Source organism: Cervus canadensis, chromosome 22 (assembly GCF_019320065.1).
Source record: "Cervus canadensis isolate Bull #8, Minnesota chromosome 22, ASM1932006v1, whole genome shotgun sequence".
Lineage (NCBI taxonomy): Eukaryota > Metazoa > Chordata > Mammalia > Artiodactyla > Cervidae > Cervus > Cervus canadensis.
In genome coordinates this window covers 6,520,210-6,535,368 of record NC_057407.1, presented here as the reverse complement: position 1 = coordinate 6,535,368, position 15,159 = coordinate 6,520,210, and the positions used below count along the sequence as shown (strand labels likewise).

Genomic DNA, 15,159 nt, shown 5'->3' with positions numbered 1-15,159 from the left:
CAGACCACACACCAAGCAACAACACAAGGGAGCTTAGAGGAAACTGAGTCCCAGGGAAGGATGAAGGCAGTGCGACACCTTGACCACAAACGCTGGTGTGAGCGATGCCCGGTAGCCACGGCTGCCCAAACATCCAGCCACCAGGCAACTGCTGCCTTTAGCTGAACTTCTAACAAGTGCAATTCACCTGAAAGTGAAAGAAAGTGAAAGCTGCTCAGTTGTGTCCAACTCTTTGCGACCCCATGGACTATACAGTCCATGGAATTCTCCAGGCCAGAATACGGGAGTGGGTAGCTGTTCCCTTCTCTAGCAGATCTTCCCGACCCAGGATTTGAACCAGGGTCTCCTGCATTGCAGGAGGATTCCCCAAGGAAAGAATCAAATTATGAGGTTAGTGGAAAAGGAAAGCACTATTTTGTTCTCAGCGTTTTTTCTTTCTTAGTTGTACATAAACAATAATGTTTCTTACCATGGGTACTATCTTTGATTTACTAAAATCTGCTGTGTGTCATGAAGGAGGAAAAGGAACTATCTTTCTGTAGGAAAGGTTAGCTTCATGATAAGCTTAGTTTTGAGGACTCTAAAGGCATTAGAACTGAGATGACACCCTGGGCATTAGTAGCTGCTAACATGACAAAAAGGAGACAATCCTTGCCTCCTGACTGAAGCCCACAGCCCCATCCCCACGGCGGCCCTGCTGAAAAAAATCAAGCATGAGGCAGATCAGACCTTGAGATCCTACTTATAGGAACCACATAGGGCAAAGGAAACAGGACAAACAGCCCAGTTTTTTCAACAAATACATTTTGAGAAAAAATAAGACATAAGGGAATCTTGATTCAAATGAGTTTCAAAGACATACCATGGGCTTAATGTTGGTTCACTTGCAAGGAACAGAGCAATAAAAGGGGAAGATAGTAACTTCATGGTGCAGAAGCCAAGAGACACGACTTGCCCGAGATAGGAAGGCGAGCATGCATCACCAGGGATGTCCTATGGATGTTTCCCACCTCTGATGAGGTGTAATGGAGCACTCTGCCTCCATGCTGTCTATATCAAACCCACATCCCCAGTCTAATCATGAGACAAACCTCAGACAAACCCAGACTAGGAGACCCACTACAGGATACCTGGCCAGCACTCCTCAAGACTGTCCAGGTCATGAAACAGGGAAAATTGAAAAACATCACAGAGCAAAGGAGCCTAAGAAGACATGATGACTAAATACATACAATGTGGTATCCAAGATGGAATCTGGTAACAGAAAAAGGGTATTAGTGAGAAACCTGGGGAAATCCCAGTAAAGTCGAGAGTTTAGTTACTAGTAAAGTATCAGTGTTCATTTCTTAGTTTTGACCAATGTCTCATGTAATGAAAAACGTTAATGTTAGAGCTACCTAGGTGAAGAGTGTATGGGATGTCTCATGTACTGACTTTGCAACTTTTCTGTAAATATAAAATTATTCCAAAATAAAGTTTATTTTATTAAAAAAAAAAAAGGCATACTGATCACTTGCAATACATGAACCAACATGAACCATGTTTTGACTTTGAGTCAAACTAAAATAGTAAAAATGATTTTGATGAGACAATTGTAAATTTGAACTCTGACTAGATATTTGATGCTATTAAGGCACCATCATCCATTTAGTTGGAGGTGTGATGATGGCATTGTCGTTGTCTTTGTTGTTGTTGTTGTTTAGGCACTCAGTCATGTCCTGACTATTTGCCACCCCCTGGACTATAGCCCGCTAGTTCCTCTGTCCATGGGACTTCCCAGGCAAGGATACTGGAGTGGGTTGCCTTTTGCTTCTCTAGGGGGATCGTCCTGACCCAGGGATCTAACCCGCATTTCCTGCATTAGCAGGTAGATTATTTACCACTGAGCCACCAGAGAGGCGCTGTTGTTGCCTTGAAAGTGAAAATGAAAGTTGCTCAGTCATGTCCAACTCTATGAGATTGCATGGACTATACAGTCCATGGAATTCTCCAGGCCAGAATACTGGAGTGGGTAGCTTTTCCCTTCTCCAGGGGATCTTCCCAACCCAGGGATCGAACATAGGTCTCCCGCGTTGGAGGCAGATTCTTTACCAGCTGAGTCACCAGGGAAGCCCCTTACAATCCAGCAATTTTGCTCTGGGTATATAAACAAAAGGACTGAAAACAGATCCAAATAGGTACTTATACCCCCATACTTGTACCCCCATTTTCACAGCAGCATTATTCACTGTAACTAAATGGCAGAAACAGTACAAATGTCCATTGATGAATGAAGGGATAAACAAAATGTGGTGTTTTATTGGTCAACTATAAAAAGGAAGGAAACTCTGACACATGCTACAACATAGATTGACTTTGGAGACATTATGCTAAGTGGAATAAGCCAGACACAAAAAGACAAATGTTGTATGATCCCCTTTATATGAGGTACCTAAAATAATAAAGTCACAGAGACAGAAAGTAGAATAATGGTTGCTCAGGGGCTGGGGGGAGGGAGACCAGGAAGCTGTTTAGTGAGTACAATAAGTACCTTACATGTGAACCTTCAAGTTGCAAGCTTCAAAGACACGATCGTGCCTTCACGGGTCCAATCACGTGAGCAAGTTCCGGTGTCTGGCGTACACTGTCACATGCGGGCATTCCCTACAAGGGGTTACACTTTTGTGTTCTTTCCTGTAGAGTACTATATAGAGTACCGTAGGGTAGTATTTTAATTTCAAGCCCAGGATGTCTGGAAGCAAGCATAAAAGCAGTGGTGGTGTAGCAGGTACTGACATGAAGAGAAAGAAAAGAGCTATTAATACTATCCAGACATCACTGGATTGTTTTTTCAAGAGGGTAGATAGAATTGAATCCGGCAAGGCACCAGAACCTGTGACATCAACGTCAGGCATGAGTGACGCTGCAGCTTGCCTTTCGCCTCCTATTGCTGACGTTCCTTCAGCTCTACCATCTCCCACTTTCTCTCCCTCCTCCAATCAGTGACTCTTCTTGCCTATTCAATTCCAGCCCCTGTATGCCAGTTCTTGTACTTTTCAAGGTACTGTACTATAGGATTTCAAATGTTTTATTTTGTGTGTGTTTGCCTCCTATGTATTATTTGTGTGAAAAGTATTATAAACCTATTACGGTACACTACTACATAGTCAACTGTGTGAGTTGGGTACCTTGGCTAACTTTGGTGGACTTACGAACCACTGGGACTTATAAACACACTGTTGGAGCAGAACTTGTTCTTATGTAGGGGACTTACTGAACAGAGTTTCAGTTTGGGAAGATGAAAATGCTCTGGTGGCAGATGGTAATGATGGTTGCACAAGTGAAGCGTGAGTCTCCTGAGGATATGGATTGTATTTTCAGTGATGTGGGAGGGCACCGCAGGCAAAGTCTGTGACCCATGGCTCCAGGCTTGCTGAGTTAGTTGTGTCTTTGCCCATTCAGCTCCCAAACCAGTCCTGGACTAGGGGAGTCTCAGAGCCTTAGCCCACACCGCTTCCCCATCGCCTCCTCCTTCTGAAGCCATCTTCCCATCACCAGACCTGGTGTGACCACAGGGAAGGGCTTTGGCTATTCTGGGGAGAAACATTTCAGCAGAGCACTGAGAATGGAGGCCAAGTGGCCAAGGAAGAGGGTCAGAGGGGGTGAATGGCCGGTGGGAATGAGGATGCTAGCAGAGCTGGACCAGGATTTCTTAGGAAGGAGAGTTCACGGGCTCCTGGCTGGACGCCTGGCTTCCTTCCGCCCTGAACACCACTTGCTGGGTGGCTTGATGTTGTCACGTCCCCTCTCTGTGACTCCATCTATCAAGAGGTAACAACAAGATGAGCTCCAAGCCTCCAGCTCAATGTTATGACTCAATTCCCGCTCCTGGGGGAAGAACAATCTCTGAAGGCATTCTTAAGACCATCTTCCTCCCACACTCCAAGCGAAAATATAGGAAAGAAAGAAGCAAGGCTGGCAGGCTCAGGCCTGATGTGGATATGGGTCATATCCAGGGAGGGGCAGGGTCTGGATTTCTTCACCCTGTGGGCCAGACTTACAGGGAGCCGACTGCACAGACTAGAAGAGGCAGGAGGGGAGAGCTCTGTCTCCTGCTCCTCATTCCCTCGTTTTCTCCCTCTGTCGTCCTACCTTGACCTCCTAGGTGCCATGATCTGGGGAGGTGATGGAGCGTCGGAACTCCATGGCTTCAAGGCACCGTGGGGCGAGCACAAAGGTGCTTGGCGGCTTGAGGGAGACTTTCTGAGTCACCCGGATTCAAATTCACTCAGCCCCGGACCGCAGCAGCTGACTAGCTGCTCCTGGAGGATTTTCCTTATTTTGTCATCTCAGGACTGAAATTGTACCACGTGGCTCCCACTTTGGGCAAATGACTTGGCAAACCAGGAACACCTATCTTATCCCCAGACCACAGCCAGCTCCTCTGTTTCAACGCTCACAAAGGGGCCTCTGCCCCAGCTGTGACTGGGAGGTTTTCTCTCTGAAACAGTGGTTGGCGTTAAAGCGACAGTTAAGGGCTGTTTGTGCTCCCAAAGAATCTCCACTTTGTTAACTTGCTTAATCGCCTGCAAAGCAAAGTCTCAGAGAAGCTGCCTGATGAAGACAGATTCTTTCCACCCCTCTGTTCAAACCAGATGAAGTCTTGGCCCACCAGACACTGGCCAGTCCCATAAGACCAGGGTTGCTGCCAGACACCTGGCCTGGGCCATAATAACCTCTTTCTAGAAGCTGCCCCCCCTTTTAAAAATGAACAACTTGCATTCATCTTTTCAGGGTCCCAAGCTTTAAAAAGATCCCCAGGCTCAGCTGGCTGGATTAGCAGGGCTATCCACACATTCATCAGCTTGATGAATCCATTCATTGCTCAACTATCTGCTGAGCAGTGACTGTGTACCAAGCACCGTTTTTAGCACTGAGAACATCCCGATGAGTAAAGCAGAGGCAACTTCCTGTCTTGGGGAACTGACGCTTTCATGCATGAATGAAATCATGAAGATGTTGGTCTCCAGACCTCTCCAGAGTTCTCCCCGCCACCCCAACCAAGCTGAAACCCTCTCATTTCACACCAACACCCATAGCAAAGGCAATCTTGGCCACATTTATTGTACATTTACTACGTGCCAAGCACTATTCACATATTATCTGTTACACATATTATCTCATGAATCTCTACAACACCCTCTGAAGGTCATCCTCTCATAGCCCTGGCTTGTGGCTGAGAAAACCAAGGCACATATAGAGTTGCACAAGCTGGTAAGTTGCAGAGCCAGTATTTGAATCTAGGACATCTGACTGCAGAATCACAGTCGTAGTCACTGAGCCATTCCACCATGCTCATTTAGGTCAAATTCCTTTTCGCAGCGAATCACTGGGTCTGCTTTCCCTTAACATTCCACGGCACCAGAAAAATCTCTAGTGCTGGCCTAAGGATGAGGTTCTGTTACAAGTGACTGGAAGCTGCAAATCACAGAAGCTTGAAAACGGAGTATGTTCCTTGAGGCTGGTGTGTCACTCCATGGTCGGGCTCCTTGTCTCTAGTTGCTCAGCCGTGTGTGGCTCAAATGCATCTGAAGAACACAGGTGTGCTGAGGTGTAGGTTATGCACATTTTGGCCAAACACCGCTGAGGATTTCATCAACAAAATTAATGACTCCATTTGATTTTATTCTGTCCATCGGTTCACCTGGAAGGGGCGCCCATAATCCTTGGCCATGCATTTTACAACTTGACTCAACCTGGACTCCTGTCTCTTTAAGCATACTGCACGTCAGCCTGGGCATTCCTTACCTCTCCCTTGAGCTGGATTTTGTGTTTCTTGTGTCCAGAAGCAAATAAATCATGAAGATAAGAAAGTTTAAATAACACTGCAATCCTTCTAAAGGCACGTGCTCATCTACTCATGTTTTTTGTAATGGTCCCAAAGGCATGTATTTCAATTGGAAAAGAGTTTTTCCTCCACCTCCCCATCCTACCTCCCCTTATGCAATGCAGCACTGAGTGGCTATGAGCAATTTGGGATCCGGCTAAGGAGAAGCTGAACTGGAGATACATTTAATTGGGAGTTAGTGGGATATCTTAGTGGGACATAATTCATAGTTACTTTTGGGTCATTGCTTGCACTCATGCACTAGTAGCGTCTTCTAGAAATACTCCTCCAACCCACTGGGCTGACTCATCAGATGAGGTGACCAAAAGGAGCAAGGTCAGAAGTGGTATCATACGACGATTCTGTCCTGCAGTACCCAACAAAAAGTGTGCGGATAGTGGAGGAGGAAGAATCAAAGAAGCTAGTCTGGAAAATTCTTTCAACTATCAAAACTAAAATATTAAGCATAACATGCAGTTCGCATGTCTTATAAAAAATGAAGGATTTTTTCCTGTCAGAAAGAAATGAATAATGCAGCATATAAAATTATAAATGTATCACACTACTTTGCTCTTTAATAAGAATCACACATATAGAATTTGTAAGAACTTCTGTACTTTGTATGGTACAACACTATGTTTCTAGAAACACTGAGCATTTCTGTGTGTGAATTCATATGTCTAATACATCACAACAAATCAAGATTGTATCTTACCTTATCTGATGCATCTTGTCATGATGAAATCTGACAGTTCCAGAAGAAATGATACACACATCAGTGACAAAATATGACCTGAAGAAATGAATGAATGAATGATATAGCACTGGGAAAAGTCAAAGCGTTAGTTGCTCCGTTGTGTTCAACTCTTTGCCACCCTCTGGACTGTGGTCCTACAGGCTCCTCGGTCCATGGAATTCCTCAGGCAAGAATACAGGACCAGTGAACTAATATTAAAGATATCACACTGCTTTCTAGACTTGGTGACATTTAGGGTATTTTTCAATTGTTTCAAGTTTGTGATTTGTTGTCATTTCTTTCCTTATTATAAATACTCACTTTTCACATTTGATTTTCTATTTGTAATTCTGTATTCTTTTTCTTAAGGTAATTAAGTTCAGCCCCACAAACCTGTATCCACTCCTCTCTGTGTCTCATGCATTCCCTGTTTTAATGGAATACATTCTCCAGTATTTGTCTGAGAAAAGGTGTGTGGGAGTTTGTTGTTTGGAGGTTTTACTGGTTTTCTTTCTGTTTTAGATTTTCAATGTCTAAAAGTGCTCTTTTTCTACTTTATCACTTAATTGGTAGCTTGGATATAGAATTCTCAGTTGGAAATTATTATACTGTCACAATTTTGAAGGTATTGCTTCACTGTCTTCCAGCTTCCAGTGCTGCTGCTGGAAATCCAAAGCCAGTTTGATTTTTGTTTCTTTGCATAAGACCCTTGAAATTATAAAATGTTCTCTTTGTTTATAGGCTCCTGAAATTTTGCTGTGAGGTGCCTTGATGTGAGCCTGTTTTATCCATTGTGCTGGACACACCATGAGTCTTTAAATCTGGAACTCATGTCATTCCAGGCCTGGTGAATTTCTTGAATTATATTACTAATGATGATTTCTCTGCTTAATCTGCTATCTCTATTTTCGAAACCCACTAGCCACATGTCAGATCCCCTGAACTAGACCTCTAATTTCCTTACCTCTTCTCTCCTATTTTTTATCTTTATCTTTTTGCTTTACTTTCTGGGAAATCTTTCAATTTTTCTATTTATTTTTTAATATTTACTATCATTTAAAAAATTGTCCAAGAATTCTCGTGGGTCCCTGAATATTCATTTTTTTATTACTCCCCATCCCTACAGCATAAATACACTGTTGTCTGTTATTTTTCTAAAGAAGTTAGAAATTGTTTTGTTTTATTCACTCTCTTTTCTCCAAGTGCCTTTTTCTGTTTGGTTAGTTGGTTGATTTTGACTCTATCATGTTGGCTGCTTTCCTCAGATGTCATGAAATCCTATTGTCTGGTCATATTTAAAAATGAGAGATCAAAAAGTTTAACTTGTAGGGCCGATCAACTGTGAATGTCATGGGAAGAATCTGGTTAGCCTCTTGACGGGGATAAATGCCTGTATCTTTAGGTCTTTCTTCTTGAGCTTGTCAGATTCTCCAGAAGAACACTCCTTCCATCCCTAGTACGAATTGAGACTACTGGAGTTTGAGGGGAAAACTGGGGCCAGGCACCTAGGGAGCTAAGCATAAGGAATATATTTGTTCCTTTTATCTACCTATTTTCCAGAATGTTTCCTAAGCCTACAGCTATGCCTAGCACTTCTCAGCCCAGTTTTCTCACTTGTAACCTCTTCAGAAAACAATGCTTCAGACTTCTGCTTAGGGTCAGTTGCCCAGCCAGGAGAAATGGAGGACAGCTTCCAGAGATCGAACTATAGTTTTTCAGCTTTCTTCCAGGTTTCATTGTTTTAGCCCCTTCTTCACTCTCCCATTACAGAATACCTTGTGCTGCCAGTTCCTTAGTGGTGGTTTTTTTGTTTGTTTTTGTTTCTTTTTGAGAAACTCTATGGTATAAATCATGCTATTTCCCAATTTTCCCCTCTATTGGCTTACAGTTTTCACTTACCCATCTGCTTTCCAGTTTCTAAGAGGCTGTTGTCTTCTGCCTGCTCCCCTCATCTTTGCAGGTTTACGTCTTTTACAAAAAAAAAAAAAAAATCCCCGCTTTGTAGCTTTTGTAGGGTTTTCAGAGGGGTCAAAAATGCTTAAAAGATGCTTGCTCCTTGGAAGAAAAGCTATGAACAACCTACACAGCATATTAAAAAACAGAGACATTACTTTGCCCAAAAAGGTCCGTCTAGTCAAAGCTATGGTTTTTCCGGTAGTCATGTATGGATGTGAGAGTTGGACCACATAGAAAACTGAGTGCCAAAGAATTGATGCTTTTGAACTGTGGTGTTGGAGAAGACTCTTTAGAGTTCCTTGGACTGCAAGGAGATCCAATCAGTCTACCCTAAAGGAAATCAGTCCTGAATATTCATCTGAAGGACTGATGCTGTAGCTGAAGCTCCAATACTTTGGCCACCTCATGCAAAGAACTGACTCATTAGAAAAAACCCTGATGCTGGGAAAGACTGAAGGCGGGAGACTGCAGCTGCCTGGATTTCTTTCAGTTCAGAAATAACTTTTAAAAATTGACTCTTTCCATTCAGGCAAGTTTGTAAAGAGAAGACATTTCCAAAATTTGGCAAAGCTTTGTTTACATTCTTCCATGAAGCAAGCCATTACCTCAAGACATCTTGATTTCAACTAGAGAGGTGGGTTGTCTTGCAAAGGATGCTGAAATGCTTCCTCATTTCCTTGACTCTTTCTCACTGTTGCCATTGTCTGGAACTACTACCAACCCTCCACATCTGAGACTTTGTGACTTTTGTGTCATTTATGGAAGGTTCATTTAGGACTTCCCTGGTGGTCCAGTGGTTAAAAATCTGCCTGTCGATGTAGGCAACATGTATCCAGTCCCTGATCTGGGAGGATTCCACATGCCTCAGAACTAAGTTGGTGTGCCACAACTACTAAGCCCACACGCTAGAGCCCGTGAGTTACAACTACTGAGCCCACCGGCCACAACTGGAGAGTAGCCCCCTCTTGCCTCAAAGGAAAAAAGTCCATGAGCAGCAACAAAGACCCAGCGCAGCCAGTTTCACTCTTCCAGAGAGTCCAGTTAAGCACACTTCAGAGACATGAGATAGTAAAAAGATAACTTGTTCCTTAGGCTTAAATTTATCACAAAATATTTCTAGTATTTTCAATTCAACTCATTGCCACTCCATTATTATTATCATCATCATCACCATCATCATATGTAGAAAACAATGGAGTTATGGATGCTAGCAAAAAATGCTGGGGTATATATGCCTGCTTACAATTAGGAAAACAGACAAAATCTGCTTTACTCTCCTGTCAGCATAAACATATTTGAAGGATGTTTAGATTTTCTGATAATTATTTTCTCTTGATTAATCTGCCCTCAATTTCTAGGGGAGAACCAAGAGCCTGCCTACTTTTCTCATCCTCTTCCTTCCCTCTAGGCCTCAGCTTCCTCATTTGTCTTCCAAGTAACTGGAAGGTAAACTGATGTTCCCTCAGCTCACAGTCCATTGGTGGAGGAGGGGCGGGGCGGTCATGTCCACAGCCAGGACGGCCCTTCATCCCTCATCAACTGTGGGCTTCCTGTAGACAGAGGCTGCTTTATTCTCATCACTGAAGACACACAGAAGGAAAGGGATGACTCTCCTAAGAGATGGTTTCTCACCCCTGTTCCTGATAAGAGTGGGAGCAGCCTGGAGAAGCTCAGTTCCCCAAAAATAAAAAAGTGAGAACAGGACACAGACCAATGCTCTTGCATGTACTCTGCTTCCAGGTTATTCTGGGTGACCCTGGCCCAGTTGCTAGCTGCCCACTGGCAGAGGCAGACCCAAGGGGGCCTTTGGAGTCATTCTGATAGAACCCTGGTCTGCTAGCCGGGAGTCCCTGAACCATCCACTGTCTCTCCTTGTGACACTGTGACCCTGGACTTGTGTGGCCTGCAGAGGGGGAAGGAGAATCCACAGGACCTCAGAAACCAGAGAAAGGCAGCTGGGAGGAGGGAAAGAGGCCCAGGGTCATTCATTTACAGCCCAAAGATTGGAATAAATGCCTCAGGCCAGTGCCATACATACTATTCAGAATTCAAGGAAGGGGGGCCCCTGTGGACCTGTTCAGGTTTCTTCTCTTGGCCCTCTCCAGCCTCATGTATTTATTCACTCATTTCTTTCACTCTTCAAAAATGAAACAAAGCAACTCCGGTTGTGCAAACCCCTTTCAGGGCTATCAAATCCTGCCTCCGCAAGTTACTAACTGGCCCGGGGACCTTCGGAAGGTTTCGCAACTCGATAAGTCTGTTTCATCTGTTCTGCGGAAGGGTTACTGTGAGCATTAGAAACACTGTCCATGAAGTGCCTGGGGTTGGTTGCGGGCTCATCATTCTGAAAAGAGTACCAGTAGCATCGGCCTTAAAAGTCCAAAGCCTGCAGCCCAAATCAGGAAGCAGAGGCGGAAGCCAGGGCTTGGGTGTTCCACAGACTTGATTTCCCCGGAAAAAGGGCTGCACAGTGGCCTCCTTTGTCTCCCAGACAGTGAAAGGAGGGCAAGTGTCTTCCCCAAGGGAGACTTTGGCCCCTGTAGAGAAAGTCATGAGAGGGACGGCGGCTAGACCGCGGGAAGGTGGTTGCCGGTCACAGTGCTCCAGGCGAGAGGCGGGAGTGGAGGCAGGAAGGGGAGGAGGACAGGGAGGAGGGGACTGAGCCGGCCAGCTCGTGCTCCCCCGGCGCTGGGCGGAGCCAGGGCGGGCCCGCCCCGCGCGCAGGTGAGCGAGCCGGGGTGGAGCGCAGCGCCTCGGATGCCAGGCTCGGGGGCCCGCGGCCGCCACTCTGCACCACGGGCCACAGTCGCTTTCCCCGCCGAGGCCCAGGCGCCCCGGAGCCATGGCCAGCCTCAACTGCGGGGTCACGGTCGCACTGCTGGGGGTCTTACTGCTGGGCGCTGCGCGCCTGCCCCGCGGAATGGGTGAGTGCGGGGCTGAGGGGACGCTGGGCGCTGAGGGTCGCGACCGCCCGCCAGTCGACGCCTGGCGGAGAGGGGCGCGGGTTGCCGAGGGTGCAGGGTGGGGCGGGAGCGGCGCAGTCCGGGGGGTCCCCGGGACTGCCCGGCGCCGGGGGTGGGGGGGCGCGGTGACCGTGCCCTCCTGGATTCCGCGACACCTCGCCCAGGACGCAGGCCTTGCTTGGCACGCGGGGAGCCCCGCGGTCGGGCGCCTGAATCGGGCGCCGAGGGAGAAGGAGGAGGGAAGGGCGCGCGGAAACCGGGCCCGGGGACCTCGCTGAGGCGGCGCGCCGCGCGCTCGGGCGCTCTACCTGGCTTGTTGGTGGCGCCGGGCGGGCCGTGAGGAGGGAAACTTCCCTCTCGGGTGCACCCTCTTACCTCAGCGCCCCGGCCAGAGACGGGGGCGAGGAAACCGTGGTTTAGCGTCTCCACGTCCTAGCTTTCTCCTCACCTTTCCCCCCTGTCCGCCCGCTCTTTTCTCGCTGTCCGGATGTTCGGGAACAGTCATTCCACAAGGAAAGCGCTCCTGCGCCGCGGAGGCACGGCAGCCCCGGGCCCTCGCACCTGCGGGCGGTGGACCCTGACGGCGGAAGGGGGCCGGCGGAGGGCAGGGGCCGGGCTGTGTGGGAATCCGGGGTTCCGGTGGGGGCGGGGCGGGGCGCGCAGGGACCCCCCCCCCCATCCCGGCTGCCCCCGAGGAGATACCCTGCGGGCCCTGGAAGTATTAAAACCACAGGTCACCTGGTCTCCTCACGTAAGAACCTGATTTGAAGCCTTCCCTGAGACTACTACAGGTCTTGTGTGGTGATTTTTTTTTTTTTCCTTTGGAAAGAACTACCCAGGAAGCGATCTTTGATTATTACCCTTTGCTGCATCTAAGGGGACGTTTGTGTTTGGCAGACAGACAAATTAGAGGATATTAAAAAGAAGGAAACGAAGCGGATGAGTTGAACTTGGGCGTTCCGGCAACTGCCATCATGACAAATCTGAGACGGGAAAGCTTCCTGGTTCTTTTCCTCAGCAGCGTCAGGCGACATATTGCTGCACAGTAGATGGGATATTGGACATACTGTGGGCGTATTTACTGTATTTATTGTAAGTTAAGACTGAGTTTTCAAGATTTCCCTTGAAGAAAAAAGTCAGCTTAAGAAAAAGTAACTTAGCAAATGAATAGGTGTAAATGTGTGTATGAGAAAAAAGTGTGCCCACCAGACTTGGGAGCTGTCTTGAAACTCCGGGAAGTGTCTGAGATGTTCCCGGTTGTGTGTGATAACAGTTGAGAACTCCAGTAAGAATATGATGTAAATCAAAGCATCCGTACATTACTGATCAGAATGACAGCCTGTCCTGAACTGGCTTGTGTTCCCTGTCTGATTCCTCCTTGTGGCCTGGGGAGGCTGCCATTTTGGTCTCCAGTGGAGCCTGTCCTTTCCAGGAAGTTACTAACTGTTGGAGCCGTGTGTCACCGGTTCATTGTCTAAATACAAGGAAGCCCAGGAACTTGCCCCTTTCACTTTCTTAAATCCCTTCTGTGTTCTTAGGAACTAGACCTGTGAGGCCACATCACTGGGCTGAACTAATGGTTGCGCCTTTTTGGTTGAAGCAGTCACAGAGTACATTTGCTTTGCCCAGAAGTTTCTAGAGCCTGTCCTGAAAAGATGGAGAAAACCAGAGAGCCTGGCACATTAGATTTATTTTATAAATCCCTGAACTCTCTCAATAGTCTTCTGAATGAAAATGAAGTTGGTGTTACTGCACAGATGGAAATGTAAAGGAAAGTTGACATCGTTGTGGGGTGTGTTTGAGTTTGGTATTCCTACCAGCTCCCCCACTTCTAAGAATGAAGGACTGATAAAGTTAAAATAATCTTGTTAAAACCTCAACTTAGTGGCTTTCTAAGAATTACTCAGGTACCAGAGTCTGGGTCAGTGACCCCATTCTGGCTACCATTGTTTCTTCCAAAAGTATGAGTAGACATCAAATGATGTGTTCGCTTACCTGGGTGAGTGTGTGAGTTCGTCATTCTTCAGATTCAGATGAGGAGCTGGTGCCTGTTGTCTGGAATGTGCAACTGGCAGAACTTCTGGGTCCTCCCCCCAGCCTCCCCAACACCCACACAGCCTTGTGTGAGACAGTCAGAGACCGCTGCTCTGCTGGTTGTACGATGTGCCCGGGTGCTCACCTCAGCCTCCAGGTTCACTTCAGGTGCCAGCATCTTGTCTGTGATGACTGGACCGTGCTCCTCAACATTCTTCTAGGGGTTCTCCCAAGCTATCAATGTGGGGGAAGGAAGTTGAAATTATTTATGTATTTTAAGTACTATATATATTGTTGTTATTGTTTAGTCAATAAGTTGTGTCCAACTCTTGGAGACTCCATGAACTGTAATAGCCCACCAGGCTCCTCTGTCCATGGGATTTTCCAAGTAAGAATACTGGAATGGGTTGCCATTTGCTTCTTTAGGGGACCTTCCCAACTCAGGGGTCGAACCCGTGTCTCCTGCTTGGTAGGCAGATTCTTATACACCATGCCTCAGCTTTGATTTTGCTCAGTGGGGCTGGCTTTGGTTTGGATGGAGGAGAAGGGGAGTTTGCTGGTCGGAAGGACCCATGATTGAGGTCAAGATGGCTGGACTGCTAGGGGATGATACAGTGCTAAGGCTCTCCACCTGGGCAATTAAGAAAAGTTCACACCCTTTCATTATCATTCTAAATTATAAAAATTATTCCACAATCAAATTATTTCAAACCTCTTCCTACCACCTTGTAATTAACCCATCACTTTCTCCGGGGCAGCTGGCAGTATTCCAGAGAAACAGGCAAGGAGAGCCAAGTTCCCTCCCTCACCTCTTTGTAACCTTGGGTTTGTATTCAGTACATCAGTGTTGTTTTTCTTTTTTTAATTACTAAGTGCTACTTGTAGTAGCTAACACACATTGAGCTTCTGCTCTGTGCTGGTCATTCTTCTCAGTATTTTATATGTAAGCATCTCCCACTTAACATCAGTAATTCATCCCTAAAAACCAGACATTCTGCATGAAAACACTAACTGATACCCTATGTCTCATTATTTCTTGTGGGACAAACTGTAACAACCCATTGCACAAAACGCAAACCCCCAACAGTTTCTAAAAGCATAATGAAACACCAAGAGGTACCAATATATAATTAACAGCCAATTCTATTAAATGTAAGACATCCCTTCCGAATTGCAGGACCCGCATTGCAAGATGTTTATGTGGCTCTTTGTAGACAGTTACTTTATGTGTAGTAACTTCCTGCACCCCTTTTTGTTGGCACTCGGAGCATCTCCACTAGATCCTGACATTCTGCCTCTGTATGTACAACATACATTTTGTTTAAAGTGTTGTGTTGTGTTTGGAGATGTAAACATAAATGTTTCATAGATAGACACTGGCCAAAAATAACTATGATGGATGGCACAGTGTTTGAGTAATGACAGCTCAGCTGTTTCCTCTTGAGAAAATGTAAATCAAGAGTCATTAAGCTCTCGGTCCTCAAGCATGTACTCCTATAACCCTGGAAATAGAGGAGCAGAGAGACGTGAAGTAACTTGCCCAGGGTTACCCAGCAGGTATGTAGTGATGCTGAGATGCTACATCACCATGCCCCCTGTGTGCA

General features: G+C 46.3%; 1 protein-coding gene and 1 long non-coding RNA gene across 4 annotated transcripts in view; one reads left to right on the top strand and one right to left on the bottom strand.

The window, feature by feature from the left end:
* Nucleotides 1–2,412: 2,412 nt before the first annotated feature.
* Nucleotides 2,413–12,125, bottom strand: LOC122424554. Of its 3 annotated transcripts, none has more exons than XR_006264472.1 (3): nucleotides 11,897–12,125; nucleotides 6,582–6,659; nucleotides 2,413–3,800 (listed from the first exon to the last, which is right to left on the bottom strand). It is a non-coding gene; the product is annotated as an uncharacterized LOC122424554 (long non-coding RNA). The 3 variants fall into 3 exon arrangements; XR_006264473.1 differs by having other exon boundaries at nucleotides 11,970–12,125; XR_006264471.1 differs by lacking the exon at nucleotides 2,413–3,800 and adding an exon at nucleotides 5,085–5,567 and having other exon boundaries at nucleotides 11,970–12,125.
* CDCP1 (CUB domain containing protein 1) overlaps nucleotides 11,231–15,159 on the top strand; it is a 57,248-nt gene continuing 53,319 nt past the window's right edge. The window contains exon 1 of the mRNA XM_043442445.1: nucleotides 11,231–11,482. Within this exon, the coding sequence (XP_043298380.1) occupies nucleotides 11,401–11,482 (82 nt within the window). The 5' untranslated portion in view covers nucleotides 11,231–11,400. The remainder of the gene's footprint in view (nucleotides 11,483–15,159) is intronic.